Genomic DNA, 26,605 nt, shown 5'->3' with positions numbered 1-26,605 from the left:
ATAATGATGATGATTATGTTATGTTAAGTGCTTACTATGTGCCAGGCACTGTACTAAGTATTGGGGTGGATACAAGCAATCAGGTTGGACACAGTCTCTGTCCCGCATGGGGCTCACAGTCTTAATCCCCATTTACAGATGAGGTAACTGAGGCCCAGAGAAGTGAATTGACTTGACCCAGGTCACCCAGCAGACAAGTGGCGGAGCCGGGATTAGAGCCCACGTCTTTCTGACACCCAGCCTATGTTTTATCTACTAGGCGATTGTGAGCCTCACGTGGGACATGGACTATGTCCAACCCCACTAGCTTGTATTTACCCCAGCTCTTAGTAACAACAACAACAATAACAATGTTGGCATTTGTTAAGCCCTTACTATGTGCAAAGCACTGTTCTAAGTGCTGCGGGGGATACAAAGTGATCAGGTTGTCCCATGTGGGGTTCACAGTCTTAATCCCCATTTTACAGATGAGGTAACTGAGGCTCAGAGAAGTTAAGTGACTTGCCCAAGGTTACACAGCAGACAGTGGCAGAGTCGGGATTTGAACCCATGACCTCTGACTCCAAAGCCCGTGCTCTATCCACTGAGCCACGCTGCTTCTCAGTACAGTGCCTGGCATATAGTAAGCACTTGACAAATATCATAAAGCAAAAGGTTCAGGGTACAAAACTGAGAACGATATTGCATTTGGTGAAATCTACCTTTCAAAATCCCCAGTAGCTAAAATCCCCATTCTTGTGAGAAATTCAATTTTATGCTCTCCTTCATTGCTGCTACATTCACCATTTTTTAATCAGTGCATCAGTTTCCAGTATCCTGGCTGTGTTGGACTGTTGGGTTCAGAGTAATCAACAACAAGCCCTTTCTGCACTACCTCATTCTCTAGCAATTACACTGGAAATGGAAAGTACAGTCCAACCATTCAGCCCCTATGGAGAAATGCCATCTGACTCCACCAGTTTCCATTTGCTTGCTCCCACCTCCCCTCCTGGCCATCCCCACCACAGGATTGGTGGCCATTTGGGAGAGGTATTCCATCGCAGCATGGAAATAACTTTCTGAATAACACACTCTGCCTCAGTCAACACAGAAAAAGCCATAGAGTCAGGAATTTGGAATTTAAACATGATTCTGGGCAAGAACTTTAAACCTCCCCACCTTCCCTTCCATTTCTTAGTTTTTCCATTTTGGCGTGGCAGTTACTTGGCAGTCTCTGCCTGAAAACTCTACTCAAGACCACAATGTAACTGCGTTTCTTTTCTCTCCAAAAAAAAATTAAGGCAATGTCTCCCTCTATTTCATAAATCTTAACACTAGCTCTGGAAAAGAGTCAGCTATTCAGCAAGCTTCCGGCTCAATAACTTTTGGGCTTCTAGTTTTCCCACTGTGAGCATTTCAGATCATCCAAGCCCATTTTCTAAGTGATCGCTACAGTTCGCTAAGAATCCCCTATTGTCCCTTATGAGGTAATACAGCTCATTTACTCTGAGAGAGATGCCTGTGTACTGGACTAATGAAACCTACTGTCTCTAAACTGGCTATTAATTAAATATTGAAACATTATTCCTATCAATTTCTCTAAAGTGCCAGGTTATTCATTACTAAAAAGTACCCCGTCCAAAAGAACGTGACATTTTTCCTCTAAAAAAAGAAAAAAAAGATCTCAATTCAGAGATCACAACAATGTTGATTAGTCATGATATTTTACCATGTTAAATATAAAAACAATAAAATTAAGCTGTAGTCTTTGGCTTTGTGAGTTTACTAAAACAGTGAGCAAGCTAAAAAACTGCCATCTCTACAATATTCAGCAGAAAATTTTGCTCACCAAGCCTTATTGGAGTTTTATCATAAATGAGTGGAATTTGAATCTTAACTTGCCATTCTGAACCTGAAGACTAGTGGTAAATGTGAACCGTAAAACCTTATCTTGAGTTTAAACAGTATTGAGCGGGGTATAATTAAAGGAACATGATCTTTAATGTCAGTGATTAATCTTGATTGCATGTTCCAAAAGAAAATTTTAATCTTCTCGGTGAATTTTAATCATAGACCACAGTGAGGGAACCATTTAGTGCTCATTTTCAATTAATGATAAGTACTGTGCATGATTTTTACACTTCATATTGAAAATAATCACTCAGAGCTGTGATAACTCAGCCAGCTTGTTTCGAGGCTGAATCTTTATAACGAAGGTCTCAAGAACCTGTCATTCTCTCTCTGCCTATTTCAGACTAGATTCTGCTAAACTTCTACCCTGGTTTTTATCAAGACCTGAGAGCCATTAATTGGTTCTCTTTTTTCCTCTTGGTAGCATTTTATTAGAAAGATATTTTAAACCGGTCTAATGCTGAACCCTCACAGCCCCCTACGTGGCTCAGGCTCTCAGCATTATCCCTTTTTAAAAAATAAAAGATGTAGGTTTTGATGCCCCAGGGTCACTCAGCAAGCCTTCGGGTTTCTCTGAGTGAAAGCACCAAGGGATGAGGCTTATTTGACCGGGATATACCACCTACAGCTTCAAAGGAAGGACTGACCCTTCAGGAGCAGCACTGTGTCAACCTAAAATGATCAGACTGTTTCTAAATACACTAATTCCTTCAAACCATTAATCAGTCCATCAACGTTAGGTATTGAGTGCTTACTATGCGCTGAGCTTGAGAGAGTACACTACAACAGAATTAGCCGGCAGGTTCCCTGCCCATAACAAGCTTACAGTCTAGAGGGGGAGGTAGACACTAATAGGAATAAATAATTTATAATATATAGCTTAAAGATACGTACGTAAGGGCTGTGAGTCTCCACTCATCTCTCTAGTGGGCAGTAGAACTAGAGAGAGTGGAAAGTACAAATAGAGGATTATGTGTTCCTTGTCCTAAGTATCAAAACTGCAGCATTTATGCTCATTTCAGTGACTCAGTCGGTGGAATTTGCTAAACATCTACAAAGTGCAAAGTATTATAAGTAGTGCTGGAGAGACTACATCAGATAATAACGATATGTGTCTACCAACTCCTTAATATCATATTCTTCCAAGTGCTTAGTATAATGCTCTGCACATAGTAAGTGCTCAATGAATAGGATTGATAGATTAAATAATAATAATGATAATAATTCTGTTTTTTTGAAGTGGCTTACTATGTGTCAAGCACTGTGCTAAGCGCTGGGGTAGATACAAGATAATCAGATCCCACATGAGGCTCATAGTCTAACTAAGAGGGAGAACAGGAACAGGAACCAGAAGGGAAAACGGAGAACAGATAACATCATTTATTTCATTTCCATGGATTTAACTCGTGCAGCATAAAGGCAATTCTCTCTAATTGTTCTCACAATGAACTAATTGTTCCCTCACGTCTCATGTTCAAAAGTGAATCTTTGTGCAAAGAACCCCATGGAAAGGACTGATGCTTTTATTTCTCTGACTCCTGACTTAAATGGTTGTTGACATGGCGAGGCACCTTGCTCCCTTTTCTTGATATACCAAATGATAAACCTCAGCCTCCTGCCTCCTTAGCCATTGACTTCTCTCCTAGCCCCACTAAATTAGAAGTCAATGATGGAACTCCGTATCAACTGGCTCGGGACTCCCTGCCCATTTCATTTGGCTAGCTTTGTCTCCCGCAGAGGACACGGGCCTGAGTGGATTATGGTACTTGGTTACTAATATCAGTTTTTCCACAGTCCTTCTCTGTGATCTTGGACAAGTTACTTAACATCTCTGGGCTTCTGATTCCACATCTGTAAAATGGGAATAGAGTATCTGCTCTGGCTACTTCTTTGATTTGGAACACTATGTGAGACAGATACTGGTCCCTATGTAATAATATTGTATTTTACTCTTCCAAGCACATAGTATAGTGCTCAGCTTAGAGTAAATATTTGATAAATAGCATTACAGAGTAAGCACATAAGTGCTTAATAAATACAATTATAATAGTAATATATCCTGAAATAGAAGTGATTTTTCTTCATATATAACCAGGCTGAATGTGAGGTGGGACTTAATTTTTCTTGTTTCCCTGAGTAATCCAGCCCCAAGAGCTCAGTCTTCACAGGAATTTTTATTTGGAAATCTCTCAAGACAAATTCTCCATGTAAAATATCAATCAATCAATCAGTCATATTTATTGAGCGCTTACTGTGTGCAGAGCACTGTACTAAGCGCTTGGGAAGTACAAGTTGGCAACATATAGAGACAATCCCTACCCAACAGTGGGCTCACAGTCTAGAAAATATGTATCCTCATGAGTGGATTTTTGTGTCTGCTGAGTGCAAAGTGGTGTACTAAGTGTTTGGGGAAAGTAATACGCTTGTGTCAGGGTGAAATTGTTAAATAAATAATTAAATATATAAACAAAAAGAGACACAAGTCCATAAGTGCTAAGCATAGGAATACAATGTGTAATTTCTAGCAATAAGGTTGATGTGACTCGAATGTGGTGAATTAATCAGGGATAACTTGCTTGAGGAGTTGGGGTTTAAGAGGACTTTGAAGAAGTGGAGAGCTGAGATTGGGTAGATATTTGTGATGAGGGACTGCTAGGCTGGAAGGACAGTGTGAATGAGGGGTTGGAGGTGGAAGGGCCAAGGATAAGGTACAGTTGGATGGTTAATTTCAGAGGATCAAAGAGTTCAAGCTGATGATATGTAGTTGGTTCAATATAAGAGGGGGAAGCTGGTGGAGAGCCTTGAATCCAATTGTAACAAGTGTCTGATGAAGAGAAAGATGGCTGTCCATTGGAGAGGCTAGTCAAATAGAGATGTGTGCCGAGTGGCACTTCAGGGAGATTATTTGGACAATATTGTGTATTTGTGTAGTATGGACTGAATGAGAGGGAGAGGCTAGAGTCAGGGAGTTAGTGGGAGGAGGGGCTAGAGGCAGGTTTGAGAAACAGCATTGCCTGAGATTCAGGAGACCTATGTTCTTATCCCAGTCCTCCCACTTGTGTACTTTGCGATCTTGTGCAAGTCCTGTACCTTCACTATGTCTCAGCTTCCTCCTTTTAAAATTGGGATAAGGTGCCTGTTGTCCCTCCTCCTCAAACTTTGTGCTCCAGGTAGCACAAGAACTTTGTCCATTCTGCTTATATTGTATCTACTGTGGGCCAAGCATGATGATAATGCTTGACATATTGTAAACACCAGATACCACAATTATCATTAGCGTGGCTCAGTGGAAAGAGCACGGGCTTGGGAGTCAGAGGTCATGGGTTCAAATCCCCACTCTGCCACTTGTCAACTATGTGACTTTGGGCAAGTCATTTAACTTCTCTGTGCCTCAGTTACCCCATCTGTAAAATGGGGATTAAGACTGTGAGCCCCATGTGGTACAACCTGATTACCTTGTATCCCCTCCCAGAGCTTAGAACAGTGCTGGCACATTGTAAGTGCTTAACAAATACTATTATTATTATTATTATTATCGTTTGCTAGTTGTCCAGTTTGACAATGGACAGTCTGGTTTTCATATCACTACTGGTTTGGTTTTCATATCACTACTGGATAAGGGATAGGCCAACTGACCACTGGACTCTTCCCTTTCTAACCCAGTAAGGTATGGACACTTTTATGCCAGTATATTAATATTCAATCAGTCAGTAGTATTTACTGAGCACTTACTGTGTGCAGAGTACTATACTAAGCACTTGGGAGAGTACAATGCTATAGAGTTGGTAGGCATGATTTTTGCCCAAAAGGAACTTGTAATATACAGGGGAAGACAGGCATGGGGGAAATAAATGACAGCTAGGTTCAGTACTGAACATCCCTCCATCCTGTCTCTCTAGCCACTGAGTTCCAGTGCTTAGATGTAGTGTCCAGGTTTCTATGGATCTGGGTAGGGAATGCAATAACAACCCTGGAGCAGGTGGAGGGATTGGAGTATCTCGGAGAAACACTACAGGTTCAGGTGAATTGGCCCAGAATTGGGCAAGCTTGCATAAAAATGTGTCCATCAGAGTTCATCATGTTATGCGAAATGCTTGTGTATCATATGATGTCACTTGCATCTTGTGGTCTATTTTTCATGTGTGGGTCATTGCTGACCACCCTGCCTAGGAAGAGGCTGATGCATACAGGTTTTAGTTATATCTGAATGCTTAACGTTTTGCTTACCACATGTATTTTTTGAGGGTTTTTAGGACCCATTTAATCAAACCCATGAAGAAGTTTTTCAATATTGGCCGGGTTGCTTTCCATTTCCTCCACCTTTTTTTATGGTATTTGTTAATTTCTTACTACTTGCCAAACACTGTTCTAAACTCTGGGTGAGATGCAACATAATTAGGTTGGACCCAGTCTCTGTTTCTAGTGACAATGACAGTCTAAGGGGGAGGGAGAATAGGTATTTAATCCCAATTTTACTGAGGAAACTGAGACACCAAGAAGTTAACTGACTTGCTCATGGCCACACACTAATTAAGTGGCACAGTCAGGATTAGAACCCAGGTCCTCTGACTCCCAAGCTCATGCTCTTTCCACTAGGCTTCTCTAACAATGATAAAATATGATGGGATGTTTCAGAATGTGATCTATAATAAGATAATTACTACTCCTGTATGTCTAATGCTGGGGACGGGAACAAGTCTGAAACCCAAGGTTTATTTTCTCCCCCTAAGAGGATGCAAGATCTAAAGATGTCTGGTTATGTTTGCCTGCCTGTTCTCTGGTCTTCTGGGATCCTTGAGGTTGAGTTTGAAGTTATACAAGATAATAGTCCTAAGTTAAATGAGTCAATCAATGGTGTTTATTAAGTGCTTACTGCATGCAGAGTGCTGTATTGAATGTTTGGGAGAGCACAATATATAAAATAGACATATTCCCTTCCCATAACAAGTTTACAGTCTAGAGGGCAAGCTTACAATCTGGAGTCTGCCATCCTCTGAGAAATGGCAACCAGTTCTTTGCATTTATACCTGTATGATTTCTCTAAACATTACCATTTGATGTGTTATATATTCAGCACACATTTTCTGAAAAACCATGAACCAAATCTAGAGCTGTGAAGAAAATACGTACTGTCAAAATGTTATTTCTCACCGATTTCTGATTTCTCCAGTAAAAGGCACCCAAAACATGGAGAAAATATTTTCTCTCTACAAGGCAATACCCTAAGGAGTGTTTCCTTTTTCCCTGTCATCATATTCCAAAACAAAATCCCTTCTTTTCAAGCATGAGCCTTCAAAGCCATGAACTAGAATTGTAGGCACCTTTTCTTAAGATGGCAACTGACTTAGGCTCAGCATCTCAAGCTGGTGAAACAAGTATATTGGATGGTTTGGCTGGTTTGGAGTCAGAAATTTGCACTAGATGACCTCTGTGGCCCCTTTCGGACCCACGCTTCCACTAATCTAGGAAAACTGACTCCTGTTTGCCATCTGACTCTGGGAGCCAGGACTTTGCTACAATGATGCTTGCACCATGTTCATAAAATGGATGTTTATTCTGTACAGTTTGATCTAAAAAATCTGGCCTTAATGCCAAACAGTTGTAGTTATATTTTTTTTTTCTTTTCTCTTTTCTCCAGATGTTATCACAGTAATTATTTCATGGAACAGAATTTAGCTTATACATAACTGACAGTGGCTCTACCACCCCCATTCTAGTTCCCATAAACCCATCAGTACCCTGGGTTAATTTAAGAGACTATAAGGGCTAGCACAGCACATCATATCCTGAATTGTTCATGTTCCTAACGATTGGTATAATGAGTGGTTTTGTAAATCGTCCTGTCCAGGGACAGTAGTGGGAGGTGCAGTTTTTAGAAGATGAATGGGAATAAGTAATTTTCTCTTTTGGTTGTAGTTTTCCCAGCTGGAATTTTGCAGCCACCTTTCTTCAGTGCCAGTCAAGCCAATTCACTGAATTATGGTGGCATCGGCATGGTCATTGGGCATGAAATCACTCACGGTTTTGATGACAATGGTAAGATGCAGTAATCATATTTCCTCTCTCTTCTTACACACATTTTGTGAGCAAACAAATCCATGGTTGAGGGCCCAAAGTCCGATTAGGGTATTTCAATGAGAGCTAATCTCCCAATCCTCTAAGCATTTTGGATAACAATTTCTTCAAAGAAAAAGCAGCCAATTTTGAGGAAGTCCGGTGTTTGACCAGATAATAATAATAATAATAATAATAATAATGATAATAATGGCATTTTTAGGCACTTACTATGTGCAAAGCACTGTTCTAAGCACTGGGGAGGTTACAAGGTGATCAGGTTGTCCCATGGGGTGGCTTACAGTCTTAATGCCCATTTTACAGATGAGGTCACTGAGGCACAGAGAAGTTAAGTGACTTGTCCAAAGTCACAGAGCTGACAATTGGCAGAGCCGGGATTTGAACCCATGATTGCTGACTCCAAAGCCCGGGCTCTTTCCACTGAGCCACACTGCTTCTCTAATACACAGATTAGAGATTACACAGATACACAGCGGAGACAAGGAGGACCAATGTTGTTCATCACCCGTGGTATGAATTGAGCACTTACTGTGCAGAGCACTGTATTAAGTGCTTGGAAGATTACAATATAACAGAGTTGATAGACATGTTCCTTGTCCACAACAAGCATACAGTCTAGAGGGGGAGAGGGCTCCTCAGGCATCTGCTTACAGGGATATTAAGGATGGTCAAATGTCCAGGACAGTGATGGGCAAGAGCTGGGAGGGTCTTTATTGGGGTTCTGACTCAAAGAGCACCCATGTGAAGTGAGATTGAAGGTCAGATCATTTCCAGAGGCCTGGAGCCTGCCCCTAGCAATAAGACAGAGGGAATGGGCAGGGACTGTGTCTGTTTATTGTTATATCGTACTCTCCCAAGTGCTTAGCACTGTGCTTTGCTCACAGTGAGTGCTCAATAAGTATGACTGAATGAATGAGTGCTGGTTCAGGAAATCTTACTTAGTTCTTGAATCCGATTCTTCAACTCTTCGATTTCTGTTTTGCTGCAATTTCCAGACTTGAATCCAGAAGGCTATTACAGCTAGCGGGGGCCTCTTCCATCTAGCTATTAGTAGAGCTGTAAGTTGGCATGCACAGTACCCATTAGCATGGCACCATTGCCCTGGAGTTACTGACTCCTTATTATCTCATGTCTCAGCTGGAAAGCCCTGGTGGCATCTGCACCCAGTGCAGGAGAGAAGCCTGGGCTTCTGCACTTGATGGTTGAATCTAAGCTCTCTAAAAATTCTGGTTCCGCCACTTGTATGCTGTGTGATCTTGAGCAAGTCACTTAACTTCTCTGTGCTTCAATTACCTCATCTGTAGAATGAGGATTAAGCCTGTGACCCCGACATGGGACAATCTGATTACCTTGTAACTGCTCCAGTGCTTAGAACAGGGCATGACACCCAGTAAGCGCTTAACAAAAACCATTACTATTATTAACTAGTCAGTTAGCCAGTCAGTCGTATTTATTGAGCATTTACCGTTATTGTCTGTCTGCCCCTCTAGACTGTAAGCTCAATGTGGGCGGGGAATGTGTCTGTTATATTGTACTCTCCCAGTGCTTAGTACAGTGCCCTGAGCACAGGAAGGGCTCAATAAATACTACTGAATAAATGAATTAATACTTTGTGCAGTGCACTATACTAAGCACTTGGGAGAGTACAATGTAACAGAAACATTCCCGGCCCACAACAAGCTTACAGTGCAGAGGGGAGAGACAGATATTAATATGAATAAATAAGTGACAGATATGTACGTAGTGTCGTGGAGCTGGGAGGGGGGATGAATAAAGGGAGCAGTCAGGGAGATGCAGAAGGGAATGGGAGAAGAGGAAAAGAAGGCTCAGTCAGGGAAGGCTTCTTGAAGGAGATATGCTTCTAGTAAAGCTTTGAAGAGGTGGGGAAAGTAATCAACTACTTTAGCCCTTTTTAGCTGGAACAGTGATTCTGACTTTTCAGGGTTGCTGAGATTTGGGAGAATGTAGGTGGGGTTTATGGAAAGCTCAGAGAGGTCCAGACCGGGATGGGATGGCTTCCAGAACAAGGGCCCTCATTGAACCGGGACCATGATGCAAATTTCCCTTCCCACCCAGCATAATGAATAACTAGTGATGGCATTTGTCAAGCGCTTACTATGTGCGAAGCACTGTTCTAAGCACTGGAGGGGATACAAGGTGATCAGGTTGCCCCACGTGGGGCTTACAGTCTTAATCCCCATTTTACAGACGAGGTAACCGAGGCTCAGAGAAGTTAAGTGACTTGCCCAAGGTCACACAGCAGACATGTGGTGGAGCCAGGATTAGAACCCAAGCTCAGGCTCTTTCCACTGAGCCACACTGATGCCACTGGGCTTCAGAGAAATCCTGAAGGTCTGCTGAGCCCGAATTCTTACACAGCCCATCTGAACCAGGGAGGTTGTCCAGAACAATAATAATAATAATAATAATAATAATAATAATAATAATAATGGCATTTATTAAGGAGTCTATTAAAGAATAGGCTCAACCTCTGGAGGGAAATCCCAAACTAGGAGCCATTGTCCAGAGCAGTGCTGTTTCATCCAAACCAGTCCATGGTCTCCTGGTTCAGATCCTGTGGTGACCCTGGGGTTGGAGCAGGGTTACCCATCTGCAGGCTAAACCCTGGGTGGGAAATGCCACAGCCAAATGGCAGAAGAGCTGGAAAACAGGCTAATGTGGCCTTTTGTCTTCCATAAGGAGACATTTTGGGACTACAAGGAGGACTATTAATGTTCTGCAGTTCGTATCGCATCAACTCTGAGGGTGTAATCACTCAGCCTCTGCAGGTCTTTCCCACGTGTTCAACTGGGGTTGTCCTACCCCTAGTGAAAAGAATAAAGACTGCTCTTCTTTGTAACCACTCTTGTAGTAAATCTCTTTCTCATTTAAATGGATGCATTTCAGGGAGAAACTTTAACCAGGATGGAGACCTCGTGGATTGGTGGACTCAACAATCTGCAGAAAGCTTTAAAGAGCAGTCTGAGTGCATGGTACACCAGTATGGAAACTTCTCATGGGACTTAGCAGGTGGACAACATGTATGTCATTAGCATCTCCTTGCTAAATTACACGGGCATGTGAAACTTTGGGGTATTCAGCTCTGCTTTTCTCCAGTATCGACCTAATACATGTCAGGTGTGTGTGTATTTTTAACAGCTCAACGGACTAAACACTCTGGGAGAAAACATTGCTGATAATGGTGGCATTGGTCAAGCATACCGGGTGAGAAACATTTGCTGTTTCTTTTCCATTTTTTTTTCCATTTTTCCATTTCTCTGTGCAGGCAGAATCACTTGTGTGTTCTCTAAAATAAAATAATTACTAATGATTATATTTGTCTAGTGCTTACTATAGTCCAAGAACTAAGTGCTCAGGTAGATCCATGATAATTAGGTTGAACACACTCCCCATCCCACAAGGGTCTCACAGTGTAGGTAGGATAGAGGAGGAATTAATCCCTATTTTAACCAGTGAGGAAAGTGAAGCACAGGTAAGTGAAGTGACTTGCCCAAGGTCGCACAGCAGACAAGTGGCAGAGCTGGGATTAGAAACCAGGTCCTCTGACGCCCAGGCTCTTTCCATTAGACCATATTGCTTCACAATCAGTAGGAATGTGGAGAAAAATAGAATCCTCATTCACAGTACCTACAATTATTATTATTACCTTTAAGGAGAAATCCCTGCTCTCCTGCTCTCAAGATTAATTAAATAGCATTTTAGTTTGCAGCCAAACAATTGCAATCTTTGGATCATTTCCTTTTAGAGTTTTATGAGTGGGATCTGTTCACCACATTAAATTTTTTTAGGCTGTTTTATGTTTGTTTTTCCACTAAGCTGAGGTGCTAGTAGAGTATCTTTGAGTAGTGGGGTTGGAAAGGAGAGGCAGAAAAAGAGCAAAAGAGACAGACCCTTGGGAAGATTGGATATTTTATGGACTAAAATATCTCTTGCTTTCGAAACACCTCAAGTGACATTCCCAAAGTCTCACAGCAGGCCAGTGGCTTGGGGGGGACTAGAGTTGGGTCTCCTGGACTACTGATCAGTCAATCATAGTGATTGAGTGCATACTGTGTACAGAGCACTCTACTAAGCACTTGAGAGAATACAGTATAACAAGAGTTGGTTGACACAATCCCAGCCCACAAAGAGTTTGCCCTTTCCTCTAGGTCATTCCACTTTCCTTTGTGCTCCTAACCAGCCTATTCCAATCTCATATCTGTAGTCTGTTTACCCTTACCAGGTGCTTGTCCTTATTAAATTTGATTCCGTTTGAGATCTCTTCTCCAATTTATGACAGGCAGGTTAAATTTTACCCACTCGACTGAGGAGTTGGACACTCCTTGCCCAGGTTTATGCCGTTTACATTCATCATCATCAACATCAATGGTATTTACTGAGTGCTTACTATGCACAGAGCACTGTACTAAATGCTTGTGAGAGTACAGTTTAACGGAGGTGGGAGACACTTTGTCTACAGTGAATTTATAGTCTAGGAGGCAGAAAAACATTAGGATACATAAATAATTTATGATATATAATTTAAAGATATGTACATATTGTGCTGTGGGGCTGAGGGTGGGATAAATATCAAATGTCTAAAGGTCACAGATCCAAGTGCATAAACAACCCAGAAGGGAGTGGAAACCCAGGAAAAGAGGGATTAGCTGTGGAAGACCTCCTGGAGAAGATGTGACCTTAATAATGATTTGAAGGTGGGGAAGAGTGTTGGTCTGGTGTATTTCAAGAAGAAAGAAATTCCTGGCTAAGGGAAGGATGTGGCAAAGGAGTCAACAGTGAGATAGATAAGTTCAGGGAACAGTGAATAAGCTGACACTAGAGGAGCAAAGGCTGCAAGCTGGGTTGTAGTAATAATAATAATAATAGTAATGGCATTTATTAAGTTCTTACTATATGCAAAGCACTGTTCTAAGCACTGGGGAGGTTACAAGGTGATCAGGTTGTCCCTCAGGGGGCTCACAGTCTTAATCCCCATTTTACAGATGAGGTAACTGAGGCACAGAGAAGTAAAGTGATTTGCCTAAAGTCACATGGCTGACAATTGGCGGAGCCAGAATTTGAACCCCTGACCTCTGACTCCAAAGCCCATGCTCTTTCCACTGAGCCACACTGCTTAGGAAATCAGGGATGTGAGGCAGGAGGGGACAATCTGATTGAGGGCTTTAGAGCCTATGTTAAGGAGTTTCTGCCTGATGCAGAGGTGGATGGGAAACCACTGGAGGTTCTTGAGGAGAGGAGAAACATGGACTGAATGGTTTTGTAGAAAACTAATCCAGACAGTAGGGTGAGGTATGGATTGGAGTAGGGAGAGATGGGTGTCAGGAAGACCAGCGAGGAGGATAATACAGTAGTCAAGTTGGGATAGGATAAGTGGTTGGATCACATGGTAGCAGTTTTATTGGGTCTGTATTCTTAATGAACATCCTCTCTAGCCCATTATCTGGTGCCTTGAAGGAAATCTAAAGCAAGAGGGGCTATAGGACTGATTTTCACAGTAGGGAAGTGGTTCTGTCCTCCCAGTTAGGATTGATCCACTAAAATCTAATTTCGGACAATGATGGTCTGGCCAGCTAAGCACTCACTGAAAGCCCCGGGATCCACAACACAGTCTGGTTTATTAATGAGTAAATGTGCAGGATAGAATGCACAGGTTTACTGAAGGCAACATAGATTACATCTATCTTTATTTTTCCATTCTTCCATTCTATCTTGATTCTTTCTCCCTCACCTCGCTCTCTCCTACTACAACCTGGCCCATATGCTTCTCTCTTCCAACGCTAACCTTTTCAATCTACCTTGATCGTATCTATGTTGCCTCTGACCTCTCACGCATGTCCTGCCTCTGACCTGGAATGCCCTCCCTCCTCATATCCAACAATTACTTTCCCCAGTTTCAAAGCCTCACTGAAGGCATATCTCCTCCAAGAGGCCTTCCCTGATTATGCCCTTCTTTCCTCTTCTCTCTCTCCCTTCTACATCACCCTGATTTGCTCCCTTTACTCATCCCTCCTCCCAGCCCCAGAGCACTTATGTACGTATCTGTCATGTACTTATTTATATTAATGTGTGTCTCCTCTTCAGACTGTAACATCAATGTGGGCAGGGAATATGTCTGTTCTACTCTCCCAAATGCTTAGTACAGTGTTCTGCACCCCGTAAGTGCTCAATAAATACTATTGACTGACTGACATTTACCACGAGAAGCAGCGTGGCTCAGTGGAAAGAGCCCGGGCTTGGGAGTCAGAGGTCGTGGGTTCTGATCCCGGCTCTGCCACTTGTCAGCTGTGTGACCTGGGGCAAGTCACTTAACTTCTCTGGGCCTCAGTTACTTCATCTGTAAAATGGGGATTAAGATCGTGAGCCCCACCTGGGACAACCTGATCATCTTGTATCTCCCCAGTGCTTAGAACAGTGCTTTGCACATAGTAAGTGCTTAACAAATGCCATTATTATTATTATTATTATTATTATTACCAAGCCTGCTGCATCAATTGAGAAGTTTTGATTCCTTTTAGAGGCCCTATCCTTAATGAAACCATGATAATCCAGTATCCTATTCCTTGCAAAAGGTGTACAAATTGAATCCTACAATCAGTGCCATTTACTGAGCATTTACTGTTTGCATAGCACTGCATTAAGCACTTGAGATGATACTAGAATTGGTAGACATAATCCCTGCCCTCCAGGAGCTTACAAAATTCTTCATCCTTTGAGTAAGTTCCATTGGCTCACCTGAATGGAATGGCTTTTTTGAACAGGGAAAAATACCTTCCAAGATACAACAGGTATAGAAATGAATGTGTATTGTTCCTGTCGATCCAGAAAAATAAGTTTTATAAAAGTCAAATTTCCATTTCATTCCCATTTTTTAGGCCTATCAAAACTTGATTAAAAAGAACGGAGAAGAAAAATTACTTCCTGGCCTTGACTTGAACCACAAACAGCTGTTCTTCCTGAACTTTGCACAGGTATTGTACACTGCTTGATGGATGGATAGGAAAATCATTCTTGAGTTACAATTTCATAGTAAGCATGCAACTAACTTTTATCATTTTAATGGAATGTGGCAGAATGTATCGACTTATCGACATTCACCCTCAGGCAATAACTCAGCTTTATAATAATAACGACGGATAATTTGGTCTCATAATTCAATACCTGTTGAAAGTTCACTGAGCCAGTAATCCTGCAATATGAATCTTAGAGAAGCAGTGTGGCTCAGTGGAACGAGCATGGGCTTTGGAGTCAAAGGTCATGGGTTCAAATCATGGATCTGCCAATTGTCAGCTGTGTGACGTTGGGCAAGTCACTTTACTTCTCTGGGCCTCAGTTCCCTCATCTGGAAAATGGGGATTAAGATTGTGAGCCCCACGTGGGACAACCTGATCACCTTGTATCTCCCCCAGCGCTTAGAACCGTGTTTTGCACATAGTAAGTGCTTAACAAATACGATTATTATTATTATTATTACAGTATGGAATTCCATCTCAATACTGAGATGTGAATTCAGTTTTTATTTCCACAACCTAGACATCTGAATTAAAGCACACACACAATTTTTTTTCTCTTCAAAAAATAACATTTCAAAACTATTAAATATTTCACATTGTTTCTTTGTCTTTTGTCTGTAGGTGTGGTGTGGTACATATAGGCCAGAATATGCTGTCAACGCCATTAAAACAGATGTCCACAGCCCAGGAAACTTTAGGTTGGTACTTATTCACAAAACAAGTATATCAACAGTCTACTTTAAAAATGAAACCCTACAGCTACCATGTTGGGAAAACTTCTAGATTCTTTTATCCACTTGATATTACCTTTGAAGATAGTGCCAGACCCATTAACATTCTTAGTATATTAAACCCGAATAAAGTGAGGATATGTGGGTTAATTGTGGATCCTTAAGGACTATAATATTGAGAATCCTTAAGGGCTTTAAGGAAGAAGATGTGGTTTGGTTCCCATCTGCAGGCTGTTACTAACTCAGTGATAATGCATTTACCAACTAGGGCTTCAACACCATGTAGGTTATGCATGCATTACAGGACTGTTCTTTCAAGTCTATAAATAAAGAATAATTAGCTTTTTTACAAGCTCATATTTGGAGTCATCCGGATCTTTTTCTGAAGTTGGAAAATTATATGAAAGCAACTTTAGACCCTGAGGGCCCCTCTGAAGCTCCTTCATTTACTTCTTGAGGTTCAAATTGCATATGGCTCAGAGTAAGAGGAACAATTATTTCCCAAGGATATTGGCGTTTTCTCCGGAGGCAAAAGGGCTTTCTTGGCTAAGTGTCAGCATTCCATTTGGCATCGGATTATGCCACTTTCTGGTAGTGCATTCATTCATTCATCCATTCAATCATGTTTATTGAGTGTTTACTGTGTGCACAGCACTGTAAACAGACACATTCCCTGCTCACACCAGTTTACAGTCTAGAGGAGGAGGCAAATAAATTATGGATATTATGTACACAAGTACCATGGGGCTGGGAGCGGGGGGAAACCTTACTTCTGAGTGCACAAACCTCAATTTTGAAAAGACCAGATAAGTCTCTCGGACCTCAAGTTGCTGTTGTAAAATGACAATTGGGTGATTTGTGTTCAACTCCCTCCTCAAGTCCCCTAACCCCTTCCCACCTCCTTCCTTTAATGACCCGGCCACATTGCTGATAAAACTGAAACTATCAGATATGATCTCCCTAAAATCTTCCCTGCTCCTCTCAGCTCCTCCCTCCTCCTGCCTCCTCTTTGATATCTCCCATCTTTCCCAGGAGTATCTCAAGAAATTCAATCCATCACTAAATCCTGTCAGTCCCACTTTCACAACATCCGTAAAATCCACCCTTTTCTCTCCATCCAAACTGCTACTACGTTAATACAATCACTCATCCTATACCACCTGGGTTACTGCATCAGCCTCCTTGCTGACCACCCAGCCTCCTGCCTCTCCCCACTCCAGTCCATACTTCACACTGCTGCCCGGGTCATTTTTCTACAGAAATGTTCAGGACATGTCACCCCACGCTTCAAAAAACACGAGTGGTTGCCCATCTACCTTCGCATCAAACAAAAATTCCACATAACTAGCTTTAAAGCACTCCACCATCTTGTCCCTTCCTGCCTCACCTTACTACTCTCCTTCTACCACCCAGCTTGCACACTTCACTCCTCTAGTGCCAACCTTCTCACTGTGCCTTGATCTTGCCTATCTTGCCCATGACCTCTAACCTGGCTCCTGCCTCTGGCCTGGAATTCCCTCCCTCCTCAAATCCAAAAGACAATTACTCTCCCCCTGTTCAAAGCCTTACTGAAGGCACGTCTCCTCCAACAGGTCTTCCGAGACTAAGCTCCCCCTTTCCTCTTCTCCCACTCCCTTCTGAGTTGCCCTGACCTGCTCCCTCTGTTCTTACCTGCTCCCAGCCTCACAGCACTTCACTTATGTATTTATTTATATTGTTGCCTGTCTCCCCCATTCTAGACTGTAAGCTCATTGTGGGCAGGGAATGTGTCCATTTGTTTTTGTATTGTACCATCCCAAGTGCTTAGTACAGTGCTCTGCACACAGTAAGCACTCAATAAATGATTGAATGAATGAATTGAATGAATGAACGAATCTTCAAAGTCCTCTCAAAATTGACCACTTCACCCGTGCCTCTGACCCCACCTCTACACACCCCATTAAAACACTTTATCCCTCTTTTCTTCCCTTCCAGACCACCATTTTCAACCATTCACTTAAAATTGCTTCTTCCCCACTATTTTCAAACATGCTCATGTATTCTCTAGCCTAAACCTAAGGATTACATGACCCCATGACTCCCTCCAGTTATCACCCCATCTCCTTCCTACCAATCCTCGCCAAACTCTTTGAGTGAATTGTATATACCCACTGCCTCCAATTCTCTCCTTGAGCCCCCTCCCCAAATCTATTTCCCCCTTCACTCCCTGGAAACTGCCTCTCTGTCACTTGACCTTCTTTGTTCCAAATTCATTGTCCTCTATTCCATTCTAATCCTCCTTGACCACTCAACACCTTCAAAATTATGGACCACCCTTTTCTCCTTGAAACATTGTCCAACTTACTGACACTACTCTTTCTTGGTTCCCCTCCTATCTCTCTGACCACTTCTCAGCCTCTTTTGCAGGCTCCTTCTTGATCTTCCTCCCTCTAATCATGGTAGTCCCTCAGGTTTCAGTTCTGGGTCCTTAAAGTCATGGGTCCTAGCCCCGGCCCCACTACCTGGCTGCTGTGTGGCCTTGGACAAGTCACTTCACTTCTCTGTGCCTCAGTTATCTCATCTGTAAAATGGGGATTGAGACTGTGAGCCTCACATGGGACAGAGACTGTGTCCAACCCTATTTGCTTTATTCACTTAGTACCAGTGCCTGGCAAATAGTAAGAACTTAACAAATACCACAGTTATTTTTATTATTATTTGCTCTCATGGCTTCAACTATCATCCAGGTGTGGATGATTCTCAAATCTACCTTTCCAGCCCTTATCTTTCTCCTCTGCAGTCTCACATTTCCTCCTGCCTTCAGGATATCTCTACTGGATGGTCCACCAACACCTCAAACTAAATATGCTCTCATCTTCTCTCCTCAAACCCAACCTCCCACATCTTCCCTATCACTGTAGAAAATACCACTATCTCCCCATCTCACAAGCCCATAAACTTGGCATTAGCCTCAACTCATTGTTGTCATTCAACCCACTCATTCAATTTGTCACCAAATCTGTCAGCAGTGTTGGTTCTACCTTTGGAACATCATTAAAATCTGCCCTTTCCTGTCTATACAAACAGTTACTCTATTGGATCCCAAGTACTTAATCTTAAAATCTTCCCTTTCCTTTCTATCCAAACAGTTACTCTATTGGATCCCAAGCACTTAATCTTATCCCACCATGATTACTGCATCAGCCTCCTCATTGACCTCCCTGCCTCCTTTCCCCACTGCAGTCCATACTTCACTCTGCTGTACAGATTACTTTCTAAAAAACATTCAGACCCCAGTTCCCCAGTCTTTAAGAACCTCCCATGATTGCCCATCCATCGCCACATCAACAGAAACTCCTTACTGTAGTCCTTAAAGTACTCAATTAGCTCTCCTTTGCCTACATCACTCAGTGATTTCATTCCTCTACCACCAGCTTCCTCACTTTACTCACTCTTGCCTATCTTAGTAATAATAATAATGATGACATTTATTAAGCACTTACTATGTGCAAAGCACTGTACTAAGCGCTGGGGAGGTTACAAGGTGATCAGGTTGTCCCATTGGGGGGCTCACAATCTTAATCCCCATTTTACAGATGAGGGAACTGAGGCCCAGTGAAGTGACTTGCCCAAAGTCACACAGCTGACAACTGGTGGAGCCGGGATTTGAACCCATGACCTCTGACTCCAAAGCCCGAGCTCTTTCCACTGTGCCATGCTGCTTCTCTTATCTTGCCACTGATCTGAAACTCATTTCCCCTCCATATAGAACAAGCACCCTCCCCATCTTTAAAGTCTAGCTAAAATCACAGCAATCAATCAATCAATCAATGATACTTATTGAGCACTCTTTGTGTACAGAGGACTGTATTAGGTGCTTGGGAGAGTACAAAGCAAGTAGGCAGTTCCCTGCCCAAAATGAGCTTATAATGAAAAGCAGGAGATAGCTACCAAAGTATCTCTTCCAAGAAGCTTTTCCTCAATGAAGCCATCTTTTCCCCTACTTCCTTTCCCTTCTGATTTGTCTACATATTTGGAGCCGTACCTTTTAAGCACTTGATATTCACCCCATCCTCAGGCCCATAGCACTTATGTATATATCTGTAATTTATTTATTTCAATATCTGCCTCCCCCTCTAGGCTCCTTGATTGTTTCTGCCAACTCTGTTATACTGTATGCTCCTAAATGTTTAGTACCACACTCTACACATAGTGAGCACTCACTAAATACCAGTGACTGATTGAAATATATCAGAAATAGGCAGATTTTAAATGACTGTTCCTAAACAGTCCCAGGTTTAAAGACTGTAGGAAGAGTGTATAGACCTGTCAGTATCCTCATCTATTCCCAGTTAAAATGCTAAATTTGTACAGAAAGTACTCACCTCAATTAAGAATCAGTCAATACTTATTGAGGATCTACAATGTGCAGAGCACTTGGGAGAATAGCATACTAAAAGTAATAGACATGTTCCCCAAGTCGTCTTTAACTTGAGATTTCTCAAGAACTACCTCAAATTAAAGGAGAATTGGGTGTATTCAATCAGTAGTATTTATTGAGCACTTATTGTGTTCAGAGACTTGTATTATGCATTTGGGAGAATACAATTAAGTAAAAATGATCCCGGCCTCTAAGGAGTTTATACTATACTATATATAGGATGGGAGATCAATAATACCATTAAATATAGGAAATGGATATGTAAATTTTTATGTAAACTGGTTTATAAGGAACTCTGACACTTTTGTTCAAATTCAACTGAACAGATTCATCTGATGTTTGTCTCCCCTTCTAGTCTGTAAGCTACTGTTGTATTCTCCCAAGTCCTCAGTACAGTGCTATGCACATAGTAAGTACTCAATAAGTATGATTGATTGATTGGTTACTGACAATGCCTGCAGTGTCGAAATCAGTCTGTCAATAGAACTCGTTGAGTGCTTACTGTGTGCATAGGATGTTACTAAAAGCTTTGGAGAGTACAATATGAGTTAATAAACCCAATTCTGCTCTCGGTGAACTTACACTCCTACTAGGGAAGACAGATATCTAGTAGGATTGTAAGTTCACCGAGAGCAGAACTGGGTTTATTAACTCATATTGTTATTTATTTTAGGAAGAACAGATATTAAAATAAATTACAGATAGATGAAGAAGCAGAGTATAAGGATATTACATAAAAACCTAGGGGCTGGGGGTAGGGTATCAAAGTGCTTAAGGGGTATAGACCAGAACAGTCTATAGCTACAGTAGGGCTCCCTTCAAAGCCCTACTGAGAGCTCACCTCCTCCAGGAGGCCTTCCCAGACTGAGCTCCCTCCTTTCTCTCCCCCCCATCCCCCCCACCTCCTTACCCTCCCCACAGCACCTGTATTTATGTTTGTACAGATTTATTACTCTATTTTACTTGTACAGATTTACTATTCTATTTATATTATTTAGTTAATATGTTTTGTTTTGTTGTCTGTCTCCCCCTTCTAGACTGTGAGCCTGCTCTTGGGTAGAGGCCATCTCTATATGTTGCCAACTTGTACTTCCCAAGCGCTTAGTCCAGTGCTCTGCATACAGTAAGCGCTCAATAAATACAATTGAATGAATGGAGTGCAGGCGGGGAAAATGAGGGCTTGGTCAGGGAAGGCCGGTTGGAGGAGGTGTGATTAGGAGGGTTTTGAAAATGAAAACAGTGGTGAAAACAAGTGAAAACAAGGCACTACCATCCTTCCCGTCTCACAAGCCTGCAACCTTGGTGTCATCCTCGACTCCGCTGTCTCGTTCACCCCTCACATCCAAGCCGTCACCAAAACCTGCCGGTCTCAGCTCCGGAACATTACCAAGATCCGCCCTTTCCTCTCCATCCACACCGCTACCCTTTTCGTTCAAGCTCTCATCCTATCCCGTCTGGACTACTGCATCAGCCTTCTCTCTGATCTCCCATCCTCGTGTCTCTCCCCACTTCAATCCATACTTCATGCTGCTGCCCGGATTGTCTTTGTCCAGAAATGCTCTGGGTACGTTACTCCCCTCCTCAAAAATCTCCAGTGGCTACCAATCAATCTGCGCATCAGGCAGAAACTCCTCACCCTGGGCTTCAAGGCTGTCCATCACCTCACCCCCTCCTACCTCACCTCCCTTCTCTCCTTCTCCAGCCCAGCCCACACCCTCCGCTCCTCTGCCGCTAATCTCCTCACCGTACCTCGCTCTCGCCTGTCCCGCCATCGACCCCCGGCCCACGTCATCCCCCGGGCCTGGAATGCCCTCCCTCTGCCCATCCGCCAAGCTAGCTCTCTTCATCCTTTCGGGGCCTTACTGAGAGCTCACCTACTCCAGGAGGCCTTCCCAGCCTAAGCCACTTCCTTCCTCTCCCCCTCGTCCCCCTCTCTATCCCCCCCATCTTACCTCCTTCCCTTCCCCACAGCACCTGTATATATGTATATATGTACATATTTGTTACTCTATTTATTTTACTTGTACATATCTATTCTATTTATTTTATTTTGTTAGTGTTTGGTTTTGTTCTCTGTCTCCCCCTTTTAGACTGTGAGCCCACTGTTTCGTAGGCACTGTCTCTATATGTTGCCAACTTGTACTTCCCGAGCGCTTAGTATAGTGCTCTGCACATAGTAAGCGCTCAATAAATATGATTGATGATGATGATGATGATGATGATGGCCTTTCAGACATGATAGGAGAGAGAGTTTCAGGCCAGAGGGAGGACATGAGAAAGGAGTTGGTGAGAGAGTTGAGATCAAGGATCAGTGAGTTGGTTGGTGAACATCATTTAGTGCTCCAAATATTCTTCCTAGTACTAATTTGCCATCCTTTATTACCATTATTACCAGAATTTTGGGTCCACAAATTAAAATATTATGAAAGCAGCCAGTATTCCTGCTGAGGCCATTAAAATGGAAGCTGTATGTGTGGAGGGTCTGTAGAGAAAAGCTTTTGTGTTTAGACTGGTGAAACTGTTCAAGCCTCTGCTTAAACAGTTTTGTTCCAACTTGCTGTGGTCATTAAATTTATTGTAAATATTGGCAAGGGGTTCTGTTACTCCTTTAGAAAGGGACTATCTCCATTTGTCAATTCTCTTCCATTTTTCTCATCAAAAATGTTGATTCATTTGTGCACGTGAAGGACACATAATTTTAATATGCATGTGATTTGTTTAAAGAAACTCCGTCAAAATGTTCATAGTGAGGTCTAGTCATTTTAAATAGTAATAATAATGATGACATTTGTTTAGCCTTTGCTCTTTTCACTAGGCCACACTACTTCCCCTCCCAGTGGTATGGGGAGTCAAGGTGACTTTTGCTGTAAACCTCCCCTGGAAATTCTTTATTCCTGTGGCAATGATAAATAGATGGGACCTAATCTGATATCTGGGCATGGCCAATGCAAAGAATTTCCAAGCTTCAACCTCGAACCAAACAATCCATTAATGGTATCTACTGAACACTTACCATGTTCAGAGCACTGTACTTAGGGGCGAACAATTCACCTACGAGGGAACAATACAGTAGAGTTGGTGGACAAGAAGCTTGCAGGTTAGGGAACCCAGTTAAGAGACTTTTATTCCCTGCGCAGACACTTGTTAACCACCCCCATTCAAAATTCCCTTCAACATAAATACATTTCCAATTTGAGTAATCCAAATATTATGCAGGGAACATTATTCTGCCGGGATGCATCACATCAACTTTCCAATTTCCAGAGCCAGTGAAGGGGAGAAGTCCTGAAGAGCAATAAACATTCAGCCACCTTAAGTCAAATGACTGGTGTGGGAACATTGTTGACATGGTGGCTTTTTGTTTTGTTTTCAAGGATTATAGGGACATTGCAGAACTCCCCAGAGTTCACGGAAGCCTTTAATTGCCGTAACAATGACTACATGAATCCAAGAAAGAAATGCCGCGTATGGTGATCAAATTAGAAAGTAATTAACCCGGAGCCAATCTTCCCAGACCAACTGACAAACAGAACTGTCTATGAGGAAGAAACTGTGCTACCAAACTCACTACAATTTTAAGGGTGAGAAATTTAATAGGAGGAAAGAGATGCTTCAAAGTAATGACTTCAGTAGATTGACTACTTGATGATGGTGGTTTCACAGAAGCTGGACAAATCACCATTCAACCTATGGTGGGGACTAGCTGCTTTGGAAGGGGTCTGATGTCTGCCAAATCTATCACTTTTAAATGTGTATATAATGTGCTTGCCTCTTAAACGATGTTGTCCAAGTTAAATTGAGTTTCCCATTTGTTCTGCAGACTTTCTATTCTCACTGGGGAACAGGATTTATCACATGCTGGAGTAGACTGATATTTCTATTCAAAGGGAGGAAAGAAATATTAGGGAAAATAAAGCATCACCGTGAGATGGCAGTTTGGAGCTCCAAGTATTGGACTTTGTTTCCTGCCTCTAAAAATGTGATCTACAAATTGTTTTGCTTTACATTTTGTCTTGATAAATTTGTTGCCCCCGAAAGAGAAAGAATCTTCAAATAACTACTGGAATTTTGGTTTGGGAAGGATTCAATATTTTTCCTGTGATTACCCCAGGACTGATTCAATTCAGCACAGCATCTTTATTTCAGGTGTGTTCAAGCAAAAATGAAAAAAGAAAAAAAGAAAATGTATTACTTCTGCACATATATTCACTAATAATGAGATCAAGCAGATCTTGTTCTCTCAAGAGCATCTTTTTAAAAGATTTGTAGCAATGAATAAATCATAATTTTTGTATTTAATTATTAGCTACACTAATGGCATAAAGTAATTAGTATCTACTTGATCATTTCATCTCTATAATTGGGAGTTTATTTCAGGTTGAGCAGTGTTCAGTTCTGTATATTAAGGAAGCATCTGCAAACCAAAATCTGTAAAGTGATGTATAGAAAAATGTTTCAGACTTTTTTAATTATAATCCAACCAACATTTGTGAAGAGCTTTATCTATGTTCTGATAGGAATGAACTGCCATTACCCAGTTTGCCCAAGGGAAATGTTGCTTCTAGTTTAGAAGCAGTCAGATTTCACCAAAAAGAGATACCTCAGATGACGACCCCAATGAATACAGCTTTATTTGTATAATGTCATCTTCACTTTGTCTTTCAATGTTTGTCATCTGATGAAAACATTTACATTTTGATATTAAATTGAAATTGTGAGCGAGATGCTCATTACATCATTGAGGCTTGCTGTTTTTTGTCTTTTGGGTCCAGTGCATGTCTGACTATGGAGATGTTAACAGGTTAACAGTAACTAAATATCTCATCTTGGGCTCCTACGGCCAGAAGAATTCCAGCAGGGGAGAATCAACTTCATAGCAGGAATTAACAAGCTTTTGATTCTTGAGGGCTGCTATCTAATTGGTAGATTATCTCAGGTCTTTGACTTAGTTTTTCCCCCCCTCTTCTTACTTTGCAGGTTGTGACAAATGAGTCATCTTCGGGGTTGCACCATGTTTCTCTGTTGCTTTTTGTAAAATTAAAGTTTCTCCTTTGGGATTTTCCCTGTGCTGGTAGTTCTACCCCCTCTCAGGATCACACCTGGAGAGTTTCCAGTACTCTACCAGTCTCAGATATGGGCATGAGAGTCAAGCAGAGCCATTCCATTCCCAGCTTGTCCAGTGGCTAGTGAGTGGAAGGCAATCAGCTACAAGTCAAAACTCACCCATGCTGGGCAGCAGCAGCAAGGGAGAGAGTCGAGGACGGAGAATCAAGCTTACTGCGTGGAAGAAGGCAATGGGAAACCACTAGGTCACTAAAATAAAAACTGGAAAATGCCTGCTGGAGCTATGCTAACAGTGGGGAGGTTTCTAACTGGAGAACCACCTAGTTAGTTAGTTAGTTTATTGGAAAGCAGCAGAGCCTGGTGAATAAATCATGGGCCGGGGGAGCAGAGGACCTGGGCTGTAATCCTGAATCTGTCATTGGCCTGCTGTGTGGCCTTGGGCAAGTTGATTAACTTTTGGTAGAGCTGGGATTAGAGCAACGACTTTCAGTCCAAGCTCTATTCACTAGGCAACACTGCTTCTCTTATTCACTTATTCTCATATTCATCACACTTGTTAGACCAAATACAGCTGTCAGGGATGAGGGAGGGCATGGTGGAAACCTCCACCATGAACAGCTTTTCTTTCATGCAAGTTATCAGTCCCGAAGTCATCCTGCCTACACCTCGGTTCACCAATCTTTTTCAATGCCAGATCGGCACCTTAATTTGATGATTTTCAGGCCAGAAGACTGAATGGTCAAATACCAGGGTGAATATAAACGGGACAAGGCAAAGAACAGCATGTCCATATCAGACGATTAATTATCCCCTTTAAATGTGGTTTTAATTTGTTTGCTCTCCTTTAAAAAAAAATCTTGGAGACACAATCTAGTAAGGTTGTCACATTACATTTCTAAAAAGAGGAGTGATGTTTGTTAAGTTCTTAGTATGTGCCAAAGATTACTACTACTAATTAGTGTGATTCACGTTCAGAGCTTACAAGGTAAGAGACATTATACTAAGGACTCAGTTAAATATAAGACATTCCGGTAGTGGGTAGTCCCTGTCTCACAAAGGGCTCACAGTCCAAGTAGAAGGAAGAGTAGTTATTTAATCCTTATTTAACAGATGGGGAAACTGGCGCAGAGAAGTTAGGAGACTTGCCCAAGGTCACTCAGCAAACAACAGGCAGAGCCAGGATTAGGAACTAGCCCTTGCTGTAGAAGACCATTTTAAACATATGCTTGTCTATCAGCAGCTTCTGCTGTGCCCAGTAGCAGAGAGGCAAACAGTGAGTACTGTAGAAATTATCTGTTCTAGGTAATCCCTTGTGTGAGGTCATGGTAGAGATTGAAGCTAGGAGGAGGCGAGGCTGGGTACTCTGGTTCAGCATTTGACCCTCCTCCCCTTCC

At 42.1% G+C, this 26,605-nt stretch overlaps 1 protein-coding gene across 3 annotated transcripts in view; it reads left to right on the top strand.

Moving 5' to 3' along the window:
* MME (membrane metalloendopeptidase) overlaps positions 1 to 24,887 on the top strand; it is a 114,078-nt gene extending 89,191 nt beyond the window's left edge. For all 3 annotated transcript variants that reach the window (XM_038744450.1, XM_038744452.1, XM_038744453.1), the window contains exons 18-23: positions 7,807 to 7,926; positions 10,873 to 11,006; positions 11,125 to 11,190; positions 14,859 to 14,954; positions 15,618 to 15,694; positions 23,522 to 24,887. In XM_038744450.1, the coding sequence (XP_038600378.1) occupies positions 7,807 to 7,926; positions 10,873 to 11,006; positions 11,125 to 11,190; positions 14,859 to 14,954; positions 15,618 to 15,694; positions 23,522 to 23,621 (593 nt within the window). In that variant the 3' untranslated portion in view covers positions 23,622 to 24,887. The remainder of the gene's footprint in view (positions 1 to 7,806; positions 7,927 to 10,872; positions 11,007 to 11,124; positions 11,191 to 14,858; positions 14,955 to 15,617; positions 15,695 to 23,521) is intronic.
* The last annotated feature ends 1,718 nt before the right edge of the window (positions 24,888 to 26,605 follow it).

This window comes from Tachyglossus aculeatus, chromosome 1, assembly GCF_015852505.1.
Source record: "Tachyglossus aculeatus isolate mTacAcu1 chromosome 1, mTacAcu1.pri, whole genome shotgun sequence".
Taxonomy (NCBI): domain Eukaryota; kingdom Metazoa; phylum Chordata; class Mammalia; order Monotremata; family Tachyglossidae; genus Tachyglossus; species Tachyglossus aculeatus.
This window is presented reverse-complemented; position numbering and strand designations above follow the sequence as displayed.